General features: G+C 40.2%; 1 protein-coding gene across 6 annotated transcripts in view; it reads left to right on the top strand.

Moving 5' to 3' along the window:
• Positions 1–14573, top strand: part of npnta (nephronectin a) — a 48808-nt gene extending 34235 nt beyond the window's left edge. For all 6 annotated transcript variants that reach the window (XM_018695850.2, XM_018695849.2, XM_051070588.1 and 3 more), the window contains 6 exons: positions 1131–1253; positions 2637–3047; positions 9138–9227; positions 10439–10537; positions 12511–12770; positions 13059–14573. In XM_018695850.2, the coding sequence (XP_018551366.1) occupies positions 1131–1253; positions 2637–3047; positions 9138–9227; positions 10439–10537; positions 12511–12770; positions 13059–13169 (1094 nt within the window). In that variant the 3' untranslated portion in view covers positions 13170–14573. The remainder of the gene's footprint in view (positions 1–1130; positions 1254–2636; positions 3048–9137; positions 9228–10438; positions 10538–12510; positions 12771–13058) is intronic.
• The last annotated feature ends 7840 nt before the right edge of the window (positions 14574–22413 follow it).

The raw sequence follows: 22413 nt of genomic DNA, 5'->3' as shown, positions 1-22413 counted from the left end.
GATTAAACTACCCAATATACAGTATACGGCCGTTCTGATTAGTTCTTTATTAAACAACATCAGATTCCTGTGTACATGTATTAATTATAATGTATTAATTATAATCATCAAATAACTTATTCTACATGATGAGTAGTTGAACTTTTAGTACTTTAAGGATTGATGATAATATTTAATTTAAAATATAGTACTTTTACTTTTAATGGAGTATTTTTACACTGAGGTAGTGCTACTTTTACTTAAGATCCAAATACTTATTTGAACTGTGGGGATTAAGTATGTGCCAGAAATGTATTTAAAATCAAAATAGTCAAATAAAGTTAGGTCTGCTGAGACTGTCTCATAAAGCAGGATTACTGCATTGGCAGAATAAAACCACTCAGTAAAATCTTGTAATATGTCATAATTTGAATTAAGGCACATCAGTTACTGCAATGGGTAGAAAATATATTTAATAAAATTTAAAATATGTGACTCAATTTTTACTGTATATTTTTAGATGTTCTGTAGGTGGAGTAGTAAACCACTTTCACTGCAAAGCTAAGTCCAACTGTTGAGTCTCATGTTATTAAATTCTGCCCAAACAGTACTACAGTGCTGTACTTATGAATACCTGCCATCTAAAATTACACAAATTCACATTACCTTCATTACCTTGACTCTCAGCAGAGATAAGATAAGATAAGATAAGATAAAGAACTTTATTTATCCCACTTAAAAATATAATATAATATTTAAAAAAGGCACAGAAGGGTAAAAAGCTAAAATAAAATGAAATACTGTCAATGATCTTTATTTATTCATAAAAAAAAAATTTGGGTGTTAAAAAAAGTGTTAAGCAGCGATAGTTAAAGGAACTGGTGGCAGTTTTTTCTAAAAGGCTTTAAAGACTCTGCAGCTCTATATCAGGGGAAAGATTCTCATACTTGTAATGATTTTTCTCTGGCGGTCATAGAGGGATCCCTGTTATCCACTTACATGCTTTCACTAACAGCACATATGACATCAACTTTGAGCCCTCCTTGAAGTGGATGTGAAGCAATTAGCCTTTGATATTCTGCTGTTATGTCTGAAGCGTTTTACACTTGCACCCTGTAGCTGAATGTTGTTATGTTTCCATTATCTTTCAGACGTGGATGAGTGCTCTCTAGGCCAGAGCCACTGCGGCAGCTTCGCCACCTGCTACAACACGCCAGGCTCATACAAGTGCAAATGCAAAGACGGCTACAGGGGGATGGGCCATGACTGCAAACGTAAGGACTGAGAACAAAACCCAGGCCCCGATGTACACTTTGCAAAGAGGAACAGGGGCCTCACATTTTTGTTTTCTTTGCCCATGTTTTTTAAAAAGGTTGGAAGGCAAGAAAGAGGGAGGAATAGCCTTGCGAGCACAATGCCGCGACTGAAATTCCTTTCTTTGTAATGGCTGTCAGTCATCACTTAAATCAACCTGCTCCCTTATCACATGTGCCCAGTGTGAGCCTTGACTCCAGCTTTGACATATGGCCATTTCAATCAGCCCCCCCCCCAAAAAAAGAGGAGTCATCATCAAATGTGAAACATTTCTTCCCCTGGCAGTCTCATTCTGCTTGCTGACACGCAGTTCATTAGTCCGTGCGTCTGCAGTTTTTACAGCAGCTCAGTGGACATGAAGTCATTTATTCTCCACAGTTATTTAATCATCTAACAGACACAACTGGTGTAACAGTCCGTGGAGCAGAGAAGATGCCTCCTGGCGTAGTGCGCTGCAAATGCTTCACTCTGTCACCTGCCCAAAGGGTGTGAGCCACAAGTGCCCTGGGAGTCGAGTTGCAATATCCTATTTGTGTATCACATATCAAAGTCGCCTGCAACCTGAGAAGGCAATAACTGAGTTCAAACCACTTGCCTTTGTCCACTCTCATTCTTCACTCATGAAACCCTTATGAATCCACCCCCCAACCCTCTATCCCCACCCCCACCCCACCCCGAGTCTCTGTCTCTGCTCCTGATGTGAAGAATGTGTGGAGGAACAAAGGGAAAAGGACGTGTAACTTTGATGACGTCAGTGGAGCGAGGGTGATCTCCGGGGCACAGCAGCCTGTCTAAGTGCAGCGATCATTCCACACACACACACACACACACACACAGAGCCTGATGCTGTGAAGCCTCCAGCTACAAGCACAAAAAGAATTACTAATCAAGGCAAGCGAGGCCATTGTCAGAAAGCGATATCAATTTCACAAAAGCAGAAATTCATTTGAATCCATGGTGCCTTTGTGGGTTAGTATACAAATGCGTATGCCACGTACTCGTGAACCCCTCCTTTCTCCTTTTAACACTCCCACTGAGGAAAATCTGTCCAGATTTGTCTTTAAAAAAGCCCCAGAATGAATTAATATGAATTCGCAGCATGCTGACTTTATGGGCAGCTTTTGCTAGTGTGAGCTTTTCCTTCACAGAGATTTGAGACACCCAATTTGTTTCAGGATGCTAACATTTAGTTAATAGATATCAGGAGAAGTCTCAGTAGATGAAAGAAAGCCCTCCTCTGCAAAAGTCAGGCTAATCATTGCAGTTAGTCTGCAATTCCACGCCTCATTAAGTCTTAAGTGTTCATATTTCACTGTTCCATCTGCTTTCTCTTATTATTTCAGCCATTCCTAAGGTGGTTATTGACCCTCCGAGACCAGGCAAACCACCACCAAATCATCACAACCACATCCCAGACTTGGATCAGAGGAGAACCACTACCACAACCATCCGCCCACCAGTGACCCCAAAGAGAATCTTCCCCGTTATCCCTAAATCAACAGCTGCCACCATGACAACAACCACGACCAAGGCACCTCTGCCTCCAAAGAGGGTCACCCCGCCTCCACGCAAGCCGTCAGTTCCCACCTGGAAGCCCTTTATCCCCACCAGAAAGCCGCCAATACCCACCCGCAAGCCCTACATCCCACCTAAGCCAGTAGCTCCCACCAGACGCCCCCCAACACCGCCACCAGTCACTCCTGTAGACAACAGCATCCAGAAGGAAGTCACCAAGCAGAGAGGGGACGTCCACAGTAAGAACTGGATTATTCTGTTCTGTTGTGTTTTTACCTGCTGTAGCTGACCTAATAATATTCTCACAGGTTTGAAGAAAAGACACCTTTTTACACCTTTTAAAGACACGTGAATCTAAGGTTTACTCACACACATAATTGAACAGTTTGAGTTACAGACACAGACATTTTGACTGAGACATTTTGTGTGTTTTTGACCACAAATGAAATCATAGACTTGTTTACACTAATCATATAAGCAGTCCTTTAAAATTGCATTAATTAATTTTTTTGGCCACTTGGGAGCAACGCAAATAGCTGTAAACAAAGCACTGACATACAGTATTATCACCTTTTAATTTGCCCTTTGAGCAGCTGCCTTTTTACACATCCAGGCGACACAGAGCAACATTAGCATTCATTTGGAGTCATGTCTCTGGCCACCAGATGAAGAACCATATTTGCTCTTTTTTTTTAAGCCCAGTTTTGGTTTTTATCTGCTCCTCAGGGAAATATCTGCCTCTTCAGCTGCTAAATGTTTTTTCACTGAAAACAGATGTTGTGTCTGGAGAGGATGCTGGTGGGAACAGTGAGAGTGAACCAAAACAGTAAAGTTGTGGTTCTTAAAACCAAAACAGTGAGCTGAAAGAAGATAAAACACATAGCTGAGGGACATACCAGAGCTGAGATCATTCTCACTCAGAGTGACACCTTTTACATCACACATGCAGAAATACATACTGTTCATATAAAAATATTGGTTAGAGCAGCTCTAATGGCTCAGAAAACATAACAGCCTGTTGCATTAGCAGTCTATAATCTCTGCGTTCTGTTGTGTGATGGTGCAGTGAAGCTTTTGTTTACTGTCGGGTCACAGACTTTGACTTTAAAAGGTGCTTATTTGTCTCACCATTCATCTTCATCGACTCGCTGACAGGTCTCTGCAATCCAAATTGGAGTAAATTTGCATATTTCTTCATCCGAATCCTGGAACTCTGTGTTTATTATGAAACGTGTCACATTGTGGGGAATCAGGAGTGATGTTTACCTGACAGATGATGTGTATTATCATATCTGTTTTGAATTCAAACACACAAATATGTGGATGTTATTTATCTGAGCAGTTGGCAGTCGGACCCCATGTGTACACAGTTTATCTGACGGCTAATCACAGGACAGATTTAAGTTGTAAAAATCTGGCAAGAAATTTAAACATTGTTTGTAAACTGAAAATATGTTTAAATCAAAGGATACTGTCAAAGGATACTATCAAATTCAATAGAAGGCTCTCAGTGTAATAAGTAACCCTCTCTTGTATGAGAATTCAAAGTGATAAATATGTAAATCAAGTTATATCCGCCTTCAAATTACAGTATGATATGTTTTTTACAAGATGACAAATTAGTCTCACTAATTGCAGTAGTATGCTAAGTGCTTTAGTAAAAATATTTTCCTCTAAATGTAATTATCTTTTTGGCTACAGTTAAAGAACACAAACTGCTGCTCAGCCAGACTGTTGTTTATCCACATGTCACACTGAGCTTCTGCCAAGCATGAATCTTTGACACCAATTGCATTCAAAATGCATCATTAGTCTTTGTTTTAGTTTGACATTCTTGATAAAAAACAAATAACAGAACCGAATTCTAAATACTGTGGCAATGAGAGGTGGCTGAGATTATTTCTTTTTGCTTTAACAAGGAAGGTAATCACTGCAATCACCTGCTGCGTTCTTCTTGCACAGATACATGCATGCACCTTTTCAAAACGGTGAATTGTTTCTTAATGAGATAATCTCTGTGAAATGTGACTTGTTGTGTCTGAAATTCAGTTCAGCGCCAGAGTTGCAGTCTACATTTTGTTGTTTGGATCTAATAGATGATTTGACTGCAGGACTTTTTATCACAGTATTTAAAGGCTGGCTGAATTTCAGATTTTTCTAATTGTCAACAAATACCATAAAAAGCAACAATGTACTAATGCCACTGACAACTTCTGCCTGTGTATCAAAAGCCTGATATACCTTATTCCTCTTTGCCATAAACCTCCACAGTTGTCCAAAAACTATTAACACCACCTCAGTGAGCCACACTGTTACATAAAACCTAAACAGTCTGCATGACTGGATACCATGAGGACAGAGAGATACAGTGAGTTATGTAGTTGTAGTCTGGTTGAACTGACCCTATAATGGGAATGGGCATTCTGGTGCCATAAATTCTCATGAGCACAACAACTGCATATTCATCCGCAGGTTGAAATAGTCCCCAATAAATGCAACATTCACCTCTTTTTGAGTAAAGTTTGCTTAACACTCCAGTACCCAGCTGCTGTGGGAAATTATTTAGCCTTTAAAAATGAAACTGTAAGAATAAATGGACTTTAAAGGGCTAAGAGCAATAAATAGGATAGGGAAATTGGAAAGTATTAAGAAATGGACCAGAGTATTGTTGGTTTTGGTCTCTTTAGAGGACTAGTGCAGTGCCTGTTGGTGGAGGCTGATTGCTTGGCCTGCTTTAATCCGGCATGCAGCTTGTTACTGCTGGAGTTGGCTGAGTTCTGCCTCTCTTAAAACCCTGGCATGTGTGCACTGTAAATTGTTTGGGTGCTGTGTTGTCCTTGTTTCCTCACGTCAACTAACGTAGAATAGCGATGTTTGAAGCTTTCTCCAGTACTGCTCATCCAAAAAACTTTGCAGTGCACTGCACTTCCTTGGGTCCTCAGCAATACACCCACAACGTTTGAAGTCGATTGGATGAGCAGGTGTTGAGAAAATCGATGGAAAGACAAGGATCCTTCCATTTATAGTTCGATTTGTTGACAATAACAGAAATATACAATTATGCCAGCTTTATCTTTAATGTTTTGCGTTGCTCAAATGTAACTTTTTTGTATCTCCCAAGCTCTCACTGCATACAACAAAGAGATCAACTATGAACTAACTAAATGTGTAGTTTCAGTAAGTTTGCACATTATGATACAATATAGAGCCATACAGGAAAAGCAGCAGAGGGTAGGAATTATTGGAATTAAGTCCAGCTGCACCAACAATATAGACTGCATAAAACTTGTAACTCAACTTAGAAATGTTTTTGTGTCATGCTCACAGCAAAAGTCTGTGTTTACCTAAACCTAACATTAAGCTCCTTTGACATAGAAATGTTTGGCGAGAATACTGAAGTACAGGATGTGAGGTGAGATACTGTGGTTCCTACTCACCTTGCCAGATGGCAGCACATAATTAGAAAAAGGAAAGAGGAGAGAAGATTACATTAACACCTGTCTGCACTGCTTGAGGGAGACATCAATCTAATAGTTCGCACCACGGCAGAGCAGTTCTGGAAATCAGAGCTTCCTGTAGATGGTTTGAATAAGATGAGAGAGGGAAGGAGGAGAGACACCGCTGAGTGATTATTCAAATAATTAGACGGAAATAGGAATCATTTGAATAAGAGCCTCGGGGCATGAAGAACACCTCAGCTGTGCCTTGAGAGCAGGTGTGGGCTGTGGTCAGAGTCATTTTCACAGCTTTGTTGTCTCCTTTCAGTCTGAACCCTCACAATCAACATCATCATTACCGTTTAGCAAAAACCTTGTATTTCAAACATTTCTTCATTTTCACTTCAGGAATAGTTAAAGGAATTGTGCAGTATTTTGGAAAATATACTAATTCACTTTCTTGTCAAAAATTTGATGAAAAGATTGATACCACTCTTGTGTCTGTGTGTTAAGGATGAATCTTGAGCTAATAGGCAAGTAGCTTAGCATTAAAACTTAGCAAAACAAAGCAGGGAGACAGCTAACCCGGCTCAACAAGCAGCACCATATGTTTAATTCAACAAGTCCTCCAGCCTGAATGACCATACTGGTTGGTTGACCCCACACTACCTTAGGTCTTGCTGAAACTGTGTCTCTGTTGGTTACCTTGCAAATCTCTGCCTCTAGTCAAATGAAAGGTACAGCACATAACCTCTTGAAGAACCACATCTTGTCTCCACACACACATCTTCTAAATCTTCTCATCTAACTCTCAACAAGAAAACAAATGAGCATATTTTCTTGAATGTAAATATATTTGAGGAGTACAGGCTCCTGTGTAAGAAGAGAAAACCTTCAAACCTCTGAGACTAATGAAACCCTTTCAACACCCTCTGGATTGTGACAAAAACACATTTACATTAAGCTAAAAACAAGACAAGTTTTTTTAAAAGCTGGCATTTTGTATATACAAGGCTTTTCACCCAGTGACAGTGTGATGATTATTACCATGTGAACAAAGGGAAAGTTAGTCACACTGCGTTTGAATAAATATAAATTATGAAATATGCTGTATTTCTCAGAAAGTGTTCTTCTGATCAGTTATGACTTTGTTTGCTCAACATTTTGGCAGAACATAGAAAATCTCCCTTGAGCAGTTTTAACTGACCCCCCAAATATTTGGATGGAATAAAGCACAAAGGCCAAATGGTGAAATAACAAGAGTAGCCAGTGTCGCAGCATTTAATATGAAGTGTTTGAACATAGTTGTTGTTGAAGTTGTTGTATGTTCTGAGGTTTTGAGATTATTGAGATAGTTCAGATTTCTGCCAACACCTCAGCACGGTGAATAGGAATGGCATTTTATTTATGGTGCTCAAAGCAATGAAGAAATACATTTGAAGCAATTTGTCTTTGCAGAAACAGTGTCCCAGTTACTCTGGCTAATCCACTGACCTTGCCATGAAAAGTTTTCATTTGAACTACTTTCTACTGAGGAAAAAATTCACATGAAAACTGTTGACAGAGAGATATCTTTGGATCGTACAAGGTAAACAGGACATTGTTTCTGGAAAGACACAAGACTTAGGTTTTCCACATCTACATTTTCAGTGGTTGTTTGCATGTTTTTGGTGATAAAATGTGTTATTTTGGAATTTTGTGACGTTGTAACTGCCCCTAAAATAAATATAAGTAGATGTAGTTTGTTCACCAGAATTTGAGTTAATCACACAATCTCCACAGTACATCCAGACGAGACAAACAAACAGCTATTTTTTACTAGCAGTCACACTGTCATGGTTCAAATTACTGCTCCCTTAATTGGCACATCACTTTATTTACTCTTTATATATCTACTCTACGACCGGATGCAAGGCTTCTTGGGGGGGATTTCCTTAAAAGCACTGACACACAAACACACACACACACAAACCTGCGTGCCTGGGATTGCTGGAGAGCTGGGTGCGAGTTTGACCTCCCTGCTCTCAGATTCCTACGACTGACAGACTACATTGCATCGTCTGCCGGGTGGTGTGACCCGGGAACAGGGGTGGGCCCTTTCAGTGCTCAGGCTGACTGGGAGGGGACACATGCTGGGGGACTCTGGGGCACTGACAGTTCAAGTGCAGGTTACAGAACATTTGTAGCATAGGAGCAGGAATCTGTCTGGGGCACTGGGAATAGTTTGATTGATTGTTTGTCTCATTACAGTAAATTCCACTGACCTGCAAATACAAGAAAATACTGCAATTGTATTTTATATTCATTAACAGCTCTCTTTATGAGGACACTCTTCATACAGGAATTTAAAACCAGTAAAGATGACTGTCGTTCTAATAGAGTTAAAGGGTCAAAGCGTCCAAAAGTACAAACTTTCTATGCTTCACATGTCAGTTGACCTTTCATAAGACAGCTTGGCTTATAGTATTTTGGGCAGTGTGACCCCATTGGAGAAGGAAAGTGGCTATTTCAGGACTGGTTGTGTACTGTAGTGTGTGTTTGTGTGTGCATGTGTGTATTTATGTGGCTCCAGGTTGAGTCGCAGTAAGATTTGCCCAGACATTGCATCAGATGAGCCATCGCCCCTTTTTTCCTCACATTTGACCTTTGGTGTTCCTGCAGGTTTTTTCTCAGGTACTCAGGTCTCTGCAGCCAGCGATGCAGTGTTGTTGTTAAATGTGCTTAACTCTGGATATGCAGGCACTAAACCGTGACATTGATTCATCCTTGCAGAGTCCTTGTAGAGCAATGAAACAAATCCACACAATAGCCACAAGCAGGGATGCCAGTGAGCAAATATAATACCTATGTTAATCCTTTATCTAAACCTGCCTCTCTCACCCCTCTCCTCAGTACCGCGGAACCACGGCCACAACACCGTCCTCGGCATCGACTTTGACATTGAGCTCGGCAACACGGCAGACGAAGCCAAAGATGACCCAGGTAAACACAGCAGATTTGACAAAGACAATCAGCAGCAGCCCAGCTCATAGCAGACTGCAGAGCTCAAACGATGACGGACGAGACACAGTTGCTGCGGGCAAAATGAAAGTGACAATCAGCCCCTGCAGTGTTGCTTCCGAAGCGAGGACATTACAGTGACCAGATGTGTTTTGATAGGCCTTTCACCAGGAGGTGACACATGATGTCTGGCCATCTCTGTTTTAAATAATGGCTCACAGCCCAGGATGTACTGCCAGACTTTCCCACTTTTCACATTCTGCTCGCTTGACTGCTTGAATGATTAATTGATCATTTGGAAGTACATCAGCGCTCTGCTCATAAGCTCCAAAGCACTGTTGTACGATTCCTACAATGGCAAAAAGAAAATAGATTTCATGAAGAGACACCATTTTATCTGTCATAGTTCCTCGATGAGATTTATTGATGTCAATGCTATGCAGATTAAATTGCCTAATGATTTAGTTGCGTGTTTATTTTGGTTCACAGTGCATCATTTGCTATTTGGTGTCAAGAGAGAAAGCATTTTCATTGGCTCGGAAAATGAACTGAGAAGTATTTTTCAGAAACCCTATTTCAGGGACAAAATGATGGATGTTATTCTTATCTTCAAACCAATTTGTACAGAAATGCACGAATAATACTGTAACTGTTTTGTCTGTGTTCTCTTAATGTTATTGTCGAGGCATCATCACTGCAAAAGAAATCATCAGTCACTGAATATTATGACTCTACGATGTAACCATAATGTATTTTATTACGGTGTATGGCATGCATACTATAAGCTATATGTGTAGAAGTACACACACACACTGATACCAGCAGTTCCAGCAACTGATAGAATTTTTTTTTTTTTTTTAGATGAACGCATTTTCACTTGTGATTTATGCAGCTCCATTTCCACTTGATTTTTCCTCAATGCATCAGCTCTCTTCAGAGATTACACCATTATAACAAATGTTTACACTTTTATTGTATCATCTTGTTCATCAGAAGGAGCTTCAACAGTCCTCTTGCTCCCGGTGAAGTTAGAGGCACACAGCAGGGCTCCTGTGAAGCATTACAGAGAGCAGACTGAAGCCTTATTGCATTTGTGTGTGTGTGGGTCCTCCACTTCTCTGAAAAGTGTGTGTTTTTCTCCTCTCTCTCTCTCCTCTCTCTCTCTCTCTCTCTCTCTCTCCCCCTCTCTGCAGAATCGGGGTATCTGAGCTGCTCCTTTGATGATGGTCTTTGTGGCTGGATCAGGGACAAAGATGGAGACCTGCACTGGGAGACGACGCCTGATCCGTCAGGTAATTGAAGGGCGGGGGGGTGGGGTTGGCTCTTCTCCCCCTAAAATAAGGAAAAGTGTTTGTTTTACAGTCAGAAAATGGAAATGAGAATAGCTGCATTACTGAAGCACACACACAGAGTCAGACAATCTACGCGGCTCAATTTTGTTCTGCTCAATTACAGGTCAAGATGAAAATTACTTGAGGGGAGTAGTTTGTCTTTTCTGCAGATTAGTGCTTTGCTCTACAAAGTGATGCAAATGAGAAGTGGATTACGCGACCCGTCAGTGATACCTGTGGCTTACATTAAATGGGAACACAACACTGTTTTCCTTGGGGCTCAGACGAGGAGAAGCTATGCTGAATTACGCTGAGAGGACACAGTAGAGGCGGCGTGGAGACTAAACAGCACGGCGTACTGGCACTGTTTAAGCGACACTAACTAAATGTGCCTCCCACAGCCAACTGGCTTAGTTTTGCAGTTATTAGTATGTTTCCAGACATTCAGACTGAGGCCTCACTCCAGCCAAGTTTGTGCTCACTCATTAGGGCAAATAAAGATTTTTGCCCAGACCTGGAAAATCATTTACAGTAAATCATAAGCTAAGCCCTGACTAAGAGTAATTCCACTTAAAAGGCAACATTTCAATTTGCATTAGCCTGTGGTGAATATGTTTAATCAGAGCATTTGAATAATGTCTTGTGTGTGTGTGTGTGTGTCCATCTATACGCGGCCTCTCCTCCGTCCTCAGTGTGGTGTGAAGTATGTAACTGTTTACTGTTCATCACTTTAAGTTCTTTTGATAGACAGCCACTGGCAAACACCCATGGCACTTAAAGGACTGGCACAGATCTAGAGGGAGCTCATAACTTATGCAGCAAGTCTCAGTGGCCTACAGATACTTCATGGACCCCCTGTGGTTAACAGCAGCCATACACTGATCCATTAAATAAGCAAAATGCATCAACATTAATCAGCTATTACCCTGAAGCACTTTTACCTTTAAATTTTTAAAACTATGTAGCACAACTATTGCTAACTAATGCATGAATTAATTAAAGTTAAAAAATGGTTGCCATTGGCATCTGGCTATATTTTGAGGTGAAGAAATATAAGTGGGTCAGATCTCTTTCAGTTGTCTGTTTTTTTTTTACTTTTAATGCATCACTTCCACAAATTCCACAGTTGGATGGAACGGATGAAATATGTTTTTTGTTTTGTTTGTTTGTTATAATAGACAGACACCTTTCCACCTACTGTACATACCTACTTTTTAAAAGCTCAGCAGTTCACCCCCCCAAAAAAGTGTTTTCTTACTTAGTTGTATAGTGGTAAAAAAAATGTTAGATTTTGTTTTTTCTGGCACCTGAGTACGGTCAAGTGTATTGAATTTCATTTGTGCTGCTCGATGAAATCAAAAATTGCATTTTGGAAAACTCAGTGGCGGCGTGGTTTTCCAGAAAAATGTTCCTGTACTCAGGACAATCCACAGACGTTGTTGTCGACTGTTTGCATGGGCAGTGTTTCTCAAGGAGAGAATAGCTCAAGTGAAAACCGTTCACAGTAAAGTCTGTGGATTATTATGACTATCCTATCTCAACAACTGAGATTCCACTCATGATACCTGTAAGAGTTGAGAGAAAAGCTAAAAAATGTTTCTTTATGTCAACAGACCCTGAGGCCAATTATAAATGGTGTCATTCCTTTTCAGTTTATAGATGTTTCATGTCAACTTTACAAGAAAGACAGTAATTAATGATTTTTTTTTAATGAGGCCTACAGTGTAACAGCAGGGATACAGAGCTCAGAGTTGTGTGCAGACTGAATGAGCACCAGATGTTTATATGTGAGAGATGGACCATGGACATACATTAACAGAGGATATGGAACATGTTGTAAAGTAATTTCTGTGTTTGCCTGGACTGCTACCAGACTCTACTAGTTTAATTTCACAAGCTGACTCTAACACTCTGTCTGTCACTCGTCTTCCCAGGTGGACGATACCTCACCATTCCTGAGGTAGGAAACAAGAGGACTGGACGAGGGGCCCGGCTGGTCCTCCCACTCCTCCCTCCCTGGAATGACGGCAATCTGTGCCTGTCATTCCGGCACAAACTGGCAGGCCACCACGTGGGAATGCTGCAAGTGTTTGTGAAGAAGGGAAAGCAGTACAGTCCAGCAGTGTGGGGCCGGACAGGTGGAAATGGCTGGAGGCACACCCAAATCACATTATGGGGCACAGGCCTGGAAAGTGTAAGTAGAGCAATAAACAATGTCAAAGAAGTTCACTCATACAACAACTACTGAAATGTTAAATTGTTATTTCTATAGACATTTTTGACAGTGGCGAAGAGAAATGTCCTATTTATAAAAAATAAATCAGAGCAGCTGTTTGCATTTCAAAAGAATGGCTCTGTAAAATTTAAGATCAGCGTCTGCTTTGAGCACAAATGCAGCAAGTCTTCCTTTATCATGACATAGCATGTGATGATTGTTTCTTTATGGTAGTACCTGAGTGTGCACTGTGCTGTTGTTCACCAGGTGATCCTGAAGGGGGAGCGCGGGCGAGGCAGGAGTGGAGAGATGGCCGTGGACGACATCACCCTGAGGAAAGGCTCCTGCACAGAGGAGCACAATCTGAGGAGACTCTGACTGACAGTACAGTGAAAGGCAGAAAGCAAACAAGAGGGAAAATCATCTCAAAGAGAACTGACTCTGTTGTGACACCCCCTTTACTCTGCCTGGGCTCTCGCCGACCCCACCCCTCAATCCCCTCGCCCCCTAGCCCCAGCCATCCTGTGAACAATATCCGAAAAATTGTGCGTCTGCAGAACAGTTAGCATCTCTTTCTCGACTGTCCGTGAATAAAAAGAACTGAACCGAATCTCATGGGCGGATCCCGGCAGCACTCTCCTGTCTTCGCAGCCCCCCTCTCACTCCATCACCTTGTTACTCTGAAACCTGCATGTACCTACTTACCATGGAAATGTCCTCCACCTAACACAGCTCTGGCAGCCTTCCAGCCTCACTGCTGAGAGGCCCACATTCACTTCATTTCTTCCTTGAGAGAGGATCGTTCCCATGCTCAGGAGTCGTCTGTTTTCCTTGCTTTAATCTGTTAAACCACAAGCCATTGCTTTTTATTTGCTTGATGTTAAAACATGTGGCCAGGGGTGCATTTTGTAACTGTTTTGATCAGCAAAATATCAGAGGTGGTATACATTTCTTTGAAGGTTAGATTTTAAAAAAAAAAAACTATGTAAAAGACAGAATTTGGTTCTAATCTGGATTACTCCAAATCTGAGTCAGAGTCAGTTAAGGCCTTTGCATTTTTGGTACTGCAACTGTTCTACAGCACAGTTTTGACTGAAAACAGAGCAGCTTTACTTTTATTGTCACAGTATTTCAAAGATCTGTTTGGTAGAAAGGGGTTTGAAAATTAAACACTTTTTCTACCCTGATCTGTTACTGAAGCCTCCTAAAGTTGTTGAAACTCTCTAGTCATGTTCTTCAGATACTTGAAATGTGTCAAACAGAATCAGTGTTTGATTTGTGACACTTGCAAATCAACAGTTACTTATTACTTATTACTTATTACTTATGTGCTTTGTTATATTAAGTGCAGTTTGTTATAAAGACAACCTCACCGACAACTTTTTAGGCTTTCACAAATTGTATTATTGTAAATGTAGTTGCGTGTACATACTCAGAATCTTCTGTCCCATTTGTTGCGTGGTTTATACATTACATTAATTCATATATGAATATTAATTGGATTTCAAAATGGTTGGTAATTCAGCTTTTAATTAAAAGAACATGTATACGGATTGAACCCTTGTGTAGTGCAAGGCGGTGTTTAAAGTGCACAAAATGTGTATGTTCGTGTGTTATGGTATAATGCTCTGTCTGTAACTTGCAAAGCACATATTTGCATATTGTATGCTGTGATAATGAAGGGCATCGGCTGGAATTTAGAGGTTTTCTGTATGCATGGGTGCATTCACCAAATTCAGATTTATCCAGACCAGTATGTAAATAAAATACATTTGACTGATATGTATTGAAACAACGCATTTTTATTACTCATGTAGCTGGCACCAAAACAACTGTGTAGAAGAGAAGCTGAAGTAAAAGGTATCCTGATGAATTTTTGACCACTACTGGTGCTGTTAAACAATGTTTTGATGAGCAGGACCTCTTCACAGTGTACTAGTTGAATGCAGGCACACATGCACAATATGGCACATGGGTATCAGCAGCTGATGCCACAAAAGATACAAATGCTCCAACGAATGAGGAGGAGGAGAAGAGGGCAGCAATTTGATGTTAACAATTCAGAGGTTTACTCACCTAGAGATACGTTGTTGTAAAAAAAAACATTCAGTAAATAAATGTATTGCCCCCTCAAATCAAAATTTTAGATGTTAGGAAAACCTTCAGTGAATATCCAATCACTGTCACTCATGGATGTATTGTTAGAGGTATTAGAGGCTCCATATCCAGTTCTTATAATACATCCATGATCCGGACCTCACCGGTATCCTACCTTCCCCGTGGATGTATTATAAGCATATACATGCAGTCTATGATTATTAGGGCAATCAGAGGCGGTTGTAAGGCGGTACAGAATCAACAGGCCAATTGTCGTTTTTTTTTTTTTTTTTTTTTTTTTTTTTTTGCCGTTGTTGGCTTGCGTGTGTTGCCATTGGCTGGGTCGTCTGTCGTCGGTCTTCTGGGAGGAGCGCAGAGAGGCGGAGAAACCAAGTCGAAGAATAGATTTAAACCAACATTTGAACTGTTGCCTCGGTTTGTTAGTGCTATGATAAAAGTTAATTAGCGAATAAGAGTTAGTTACCGAGGAAGCCTGGATGCTAAAACAACCTCTGGAACTGCTTTTTTGTCGAACACGAGTGAGGCTGGACGTTGACTACACCTGCGGCGCGAAGGTAAGGCTAAGGAGCGAACTAGCTAGCGGCTAGCGTTAGCAGCGAGCGTTAGCATGAGCCTTCTTATGACATTTTTTTAAACCTTATTTCAATTTTCAGTTGTTTTATCCTGTGGGTAAAAGTGTGTTTGTGTTTCCGTGACTGAGGCGTCCGACATGCGTTGTGGACCCCCAGCGTAGACGGGTGAAAACAACGAACGCTTGATAGCCTGTTTAAATCCCTGTACAGTTACTTAACCGACATTTTGCACCTCATTGTAACTTTATGTTCCATCGTGTTCATTTTAACAAAGTTTATAGCGGTCTGTCAGGTCGTTGTCATCGTTTTGCGTCTGTTTGTGGTCTCATTGCATCATTTTGTGTCTTCACTTGGCTATTTTACATCTATTTATGGTCAGCTTCATTGTCTTAGTTAAGCGTCTCATTGTGATTGTTTTGCGTATGCAAGTATTTTGTCTGTCGTTTTTGTTTGTAGATTTGTGGTAGTGTCCATAGCTATCTTTTGACCCACAGTCGTATATATTAGTGATGATAAATTTGTTTGTGGTGTCTTAATACTGAATTGAGCTCAGTTATATGTTAAATTCAAGCTTTAAAGCTAAATTTAAACTCTGTGCTCCTCCACAAGTTTGAGCCTCAAACATTTTAGTTGTTGTTTCTCAAGAATGTGATGCTTTTTCTGTCAGATGTGACAGTAAACAGCTAATTTTCTGAAACCCCCCTCTAATGTTCTGGTTCAGCTTTAATTATTTATATCTATTAGGAAAACTTCAGTGATTTAACTTGAAAGATAGTCTTTTATTTAACTGAAAGTCAAAAAGTTCAAAATAATGCAGGTGCATTTTGAAATGTCTCTGTATGAGTTTCTCACTTCTAACTTAAGCTGTGTGTGACCTTCTAGCTTAACTCTTTTCCACGAATAGAACATTTTCTAAATTACAGTTAGAAATCATTACACCAAAATTTAAACTTTTAAAGTCAAAAATATGCTTTCAGATTTTTTTACATTGCTCTTCTCTTTTAGGTCAGTCAAGTTTTATTTGTAATTGTCAAGTCTTAATGTTTAGTATTCACTGTTCTCTGCTCTGTGAGGGTTGTAGTGGTAAAAAGTTTCCGTTACCATTTTTATTAGATAGTTAATCAGTGTTTCAAGTGTTGTACTTGTGTTTTCCAGGTCTACTTGTTCAGCTGCGGCAACTTGGACAAAGACAGCAGCATCACCTTACAGACCAACAGGTATGTGTCCAAAGGTATGTGGTGTCCACAGGTATGTGTCTTAATCAGAAAAAAGTACTAACTGCAATTACTCAGAGCTCAAGGTGGCAGATTTTCACGTCTTGTTTTGCTTAATTAAAAGTATTTACTATTTATCATATGACAACGGAAACTATTAAATTCTCACCTCTCAAGCCTCTGTCTTGAAGCAAATATTAGTATTCTTGGTTTTAAAAAAATATGTATCAGAATAGCTGTAATTTTTTTGTCTGTGGACAAATTGACTGTAACTCTCCTCACCCTCCCTCACCAAACAATATAAAACACATCAGAACCAACAAGCGCTAAATTTTCTGTCTTGTATTGTTACTGTTAAGGATCAGTCAAAATGGGATTGAAACATATCTTAACTTCAGTTTGTTTGTACATGATCAGAAATTCTTAATTATGTGTATGTGCTAGACACACTAGACAAAAAATGTCAATTCTACAAGTAAAATATTGGATTGAGTTGAAGTGTGTTGATTTTAACTGTTGGTCAAAGGGTGAAATATCTTTAAAGTATTTAACAACCAGTTCTACACTTATTAACTTAACTAACTAAAATTTTCACACAAGCTGCTGTTAAGATCTTTGTAAATTTGGTTGCTATTCATTAAACAAAAACAACACAAAACAAAAGACATTTTATATGTATTAATAAGAAAAAGGTTGAAATTTGAAATAATGATTCTGTATGTAACCATCTGTGGTAGAATAAAATACTCACACTTTCTACTGAAGAATAATAAACAACACAAGTTTAAATTCTGCATTCAAAAACGTTCTTAACTGATAGTGTTTATTGCTGTTCTGCAGCTCACAGTAATGTATGTGATTGCTTCAGTGATTAGTTGATAGACAATAATCATTTTATTTTTCCCCAAATATTTGTTGTTGTTCGGGTCTTCAGGAGATGATGACAGCCAACTGTTCATTTTCTGAAACAGCTCTCTAATGTTTGTTAAATGTTCTGGTTCAGCTGTTCTCTGTGTTTTCATGGTTAAACTGTTGATGAGGAATAGGTAGTAGTGTATTGATCATTTTCCTTTGCATATTTCTCTTTGGTTTCCTCCAGGTGTCACCACTTTGTTCACAATTGCAGAGACATGGTCCATGATCGGAGAGACATTGTTGAGGATGAGGGAGACATCGTCCACGATCAGAGATATTGTCCATGATCGCAGAGACCTTGTCAAAGATGAGAGAGGCGTTGTCCATGATCAGAGACATTGTCCCATGCTTCGTAGAGACCTTGCGATAGAATCGGCGGAGACGGGGGTCACCGATTTGACGGCATTGCCCGCGATCATGGAGACATTGCCGATGGTCACAGAGACACCGTCTATGATCTCAGAGACATCGTCCACGGTCACAAAGACATAGTCCATGATCACAGAGACTTTGTCCATAATCTCAGAGACATTGTCCGCGATCGCAGAGACGTCGTCCATGATCACGGACATGTGGTCCACAATCACAGAGAGTCTTCATGCAATGAAGAAGTTCTTTGAGACCAGGACTGAGGCCTCCAGGTAATTCACAAACAGCTTTACATCAACTGTCCAACACAGAGCACTGAGATTAAACTGTTTATGTTCAGTATTCAGTATATCAGAAAAGTGTAATAATAGAAGTGATCTGCTATGTAATGTATAAGTAATTTGTATTAATAGAAGTAACGTAAAAGTAATATGTAATAAAAGCAATACAGAAGTAATAGTGATCCAAACTAGAAGTAAAAATGTCACGTTACAGTGGGACATCGAAAATGTCAAAAAAACGCCACAGTATAGTAAGGCATCAAAAAATGTAGAAAAATGTCATAGTATAGTGAGGCATCAAAGTGTTTTGTTAAATGTTGTGGTTTGGCTGTAATATTGAATATTTCTCTGTGTTTTCATTGTTAAACTGTTGATGAGGAATAGGTAGTAGTGTACTGATCATTTTTTTTTGAATATTTCTCTTGATTTCCTCCAGGTGTCACCACTTTGTCCACGACATCGTCCATGATCACGGAGACACGGTCCATGATCGGAGAGACATTGTTGAGGATGAGGGAGACATCGTCCACGATCAGAGATATTGTCCATGATCGCAGAGACCTTGTCAAAGATGAGAGAGGCGTTGTCCATGATCAGAGACATTGTCCCATGCTTCGTAGAGACCTTGCGATAGAATCGGCGGAGACGGGGGTCACCGATTTGACGGCATTGCCCGCGATCATGGAGACATTGTCGATGGTCACAGAGACACCGTCTATGATCTCAGAGACATCGTCCACGGTCACAAAGACATAGTCCATGATCACAGAGACTTTGTCCATAATCTCAGAGACATTGTCCGCGATCGCAGAGACGTCGTCCATGATCACGGACATGTGGTCCACAATCACAGAGAGTCTTCATGCAATGAAGAAGTTCTTTGAGACCAGGACTGAGGCCTCCAGGTAATTCACAAACAGCTTTACATCAACTGTCCAACACAGAGCACTGAGATTAAACTGTTTATGTTCAGTATTCAGTACATCACAAAAGTGTAATAATAAAAGTAATCTGCAATATAAAAATAATGTATAAGTAATTGATAGTATTGATAGAAGTAATGTAAAAGTAATTTGCATTATCAGAAGTAAGATGGTATAGTATGGTATCAAAATGTTTTATGAAATGTTGTGGTTCAGCTGTAATGTTGAATATTTCTCTGTGTTTTCATGGTTAAACTGTTGATGAGGAATAGGTAGTAGTGTATTGATCATTTTCCTTTGCATATTTCTCTTTGATTTCCTCCAGGTGTCACCACTTTGTTCACAATTGCAGAGACATGGTCCATGATCGGAGAGACATTGTTGAGGATGAGGGAGACATCGTCCACGATCAGAGATATTGTCCATGATCGCAGAGACCTTGTCAAAGATGAGAGAGGCGTTGTCCATGATCAGAGACATTGTCCCATGCTTCGTAGAGACCTTGCGATAGAATCGGCGGAGACGGGGGTCACCGATTTGACGGCATTGCCCGCGATCATGGAGACATTGCCGATGGTCACAGAGACACCGTCTATGATCTCAGAGACATCGTCCACGGTCACAAAGACATAGTCCATGATCACAGAGACTTTGTCCATAATCTCAGAGACATTGTCCGCGATCGCAGAGACGTCGTCCATGATCACGGACATGTGGTCCACAATCACAGAGAGTCTTCATGCAATGAAGAAGTTCTTTGAGACCAGGACTGAGGCCTCCAGGTAATTCACAAACAGCTTTACATCAACTGTCCAACACAGAGCACTGAGATTAAACTGTTTATGTTCAGTATTCAGTATATCAGAAAAGTGTAATAATAGAAGTGATCTGCTATGTAATGTATAAGTAATTTGTATTAATAGAAGTAATGTAAAAGTAATATGTAATAAAAGCAATACAGAAGTAATAGTGATCCAAACTAGAAGTAAAAATGTCACGTTACAGTGGGACATCGAAAATGTCAAAAAACGCCACAGTATAGTAAGGCATCAAAAAATGTAGAAAAATGTCATAGTATAGTGAGGCATCAAAGTGTTTTGTTAAATGTTGTGGTTTGGCTGTAATATTGAATATTTCTCTGTGTTTTCATTGTTAAACTGTTGATGAGGAATAGGTAGTAGTGTACTGATCATTTTTTTTTGAATATTTCTCTTGATTTCCTCCAGGTGTCACCACTTTGTCCACGACATCGTCCACGATCACGGAGACACGGTCCATGATCGGAGAGACATTGTTGAGGATGAGGGAGACATCGTCCACGATCAGAGATATTGTCCATGATCGCAGAGACCTTGTCAAAGATGAGAGAGGCGTTGTCCATGATCAGAGACATTGTCCCATGCTTCGTAGAGACCTTGCGATAGAATCGGCGGAGACGGGGGTCACCGATTTGACGGCATTGCCCGCGATCATGGAGACATTGTCGATGGTCACAGAGACACCGTCTATGATCTCAGAGACATCGTCCACGGTCACAAAGACATAGTCCATGATCACAGAGACTTTGTCCATAATCTCAGAGACATTGTCCGCGATCGCAGAGACGTCGTCCATGATCACGGACATGTGGTCCACAATCACAGAGAGTCTTCATGCAATGAAGAAGTTCTTTGAGACCAGGACTGAGGCCTCCAGGTAATTCACAAACAGCTTTACATCAACTGTCCAACACAGAGCACTGAGATTAAACTGTTTATGTTCAGTATTCAGTATATCAGAAAAGTGTAATAATAGAAGTGATCTGCTATGTAATGTATAAGTAATTTGTATTAATAGAAGTAATGTAAAAGTAATATGTAATAAAAGCAATACAGAAGTAATAGTGATCCAAACTAGAAGTAAAAATGTCACGTTACAGTGGGACATCGAAAATGTCAAAAAACGCCACAGTATAGTAAGGCATCAAAAAATGTAGAAAAATGTCATAGTATAGTGAGGCATCAAAGTGTTTTGTTAAATGTTGTGGTTTGGCTGTAATATTGAATATTTCTCTGTGTTTTCATTGTTAAACTGTTGATGAGGAATAGGTAGTAGTGTACTGATCATTTTTTTTTGAATATTTCTCTTGATTTCCTCCAGGTGTCACCACTTTGTCCACGACATCGTCCACGATCACGGAGACACGGTCCATGATCGGAGAGACATTGTTGAGGATGAGGGAGACATCGTCCACGATCAGAGATATTGTCCATGATCGCAGAGACCTTGTCAAAGATGAGAGAGGCGTTGTCCATGATCAGAGACATTGTCCCATGCTTCGTAGAGACCTTGCGATAGAATCGGCGGAGACGGGGGTCACCGATTTGACGGCATTGCCCGCGATCATGGAGACATTGTCGATGGTCACAGAGACACCGTCTATGATCTCAGAGACATCGTCCACGGTCACAAAGACATAGTCCATGATCACAGAGACTTTGTCCATAATCTCAGAGACATTGTCCGCGATCGCAGAGACGTCGTCCATGATCACGGACATGTGGTCCACAATCACAGAGAGTCTTCATGCAATGAAGAAGTTCTTTGAGACCAGGACTGAGGCCTCCAGGTAATTCACAAACAGCTTTACATCAACTGTCCAACACAGAGCACTGAGATTAAACTGTTTATGTTCAGTATTCAGTATATCAGAAAAGTGTAATAATAGAAGTGATCTGCTATGTAATGTATAAGTAATTTGTATTAATAGAAGTAATGTAAAAGTAATATGTAATAAAAGCAATACAGAAGTAATAGTGATCCAAACTAGAAGTAAAAATGTCACGTTACAGTGGGACATCGAAAATGTCAAAAAACGCCACAGTATAGTAAGGCATCAAAAAATGTAGAAAAATGTCATAGTATAGTGAGGCATCAAAGTGTTTTGTTAAATGTTGTGGTTTGGCTGTAATATTGAATATTTCTCTGTGTTTTCATTGTTAAACTGTTGATGAGGAATAGGTAGTAGTGTACTGATCATTTTTTTTTGAATATTTCTCTTGATTTCCTCCAGGTGTCACCACTTTGTCCACGACATCGTCCACGATCACGGAGACACGGTCCATGATCGGAGAGACATTGTTGAGGATGAGGGAGACATCGTCCACGATCAGAGATATTGTCCATGATCGCAGAGACCTTGTCAAAGATGAGAGAGGCGTTGTCCATGATCAGAGACATTGTCCCATGCT

Source organism: Lates calcarifer, linkage group LG5 (assembly GCF_001640805.2).
Source record: "Lates calcarifer isolate ASB-BC8 linkage group LG5, TLL_Latcal_v3, whole genome shotgun sequence".
Lineage (NCBI taxonomy): Eukaryota > Metazoa > Chordata > Actinopteri > Centropomidae > Lates > Lates calcarifer.
This window is presented reverse-complemented; position numbering and strand designations above follow the sequence as displayed.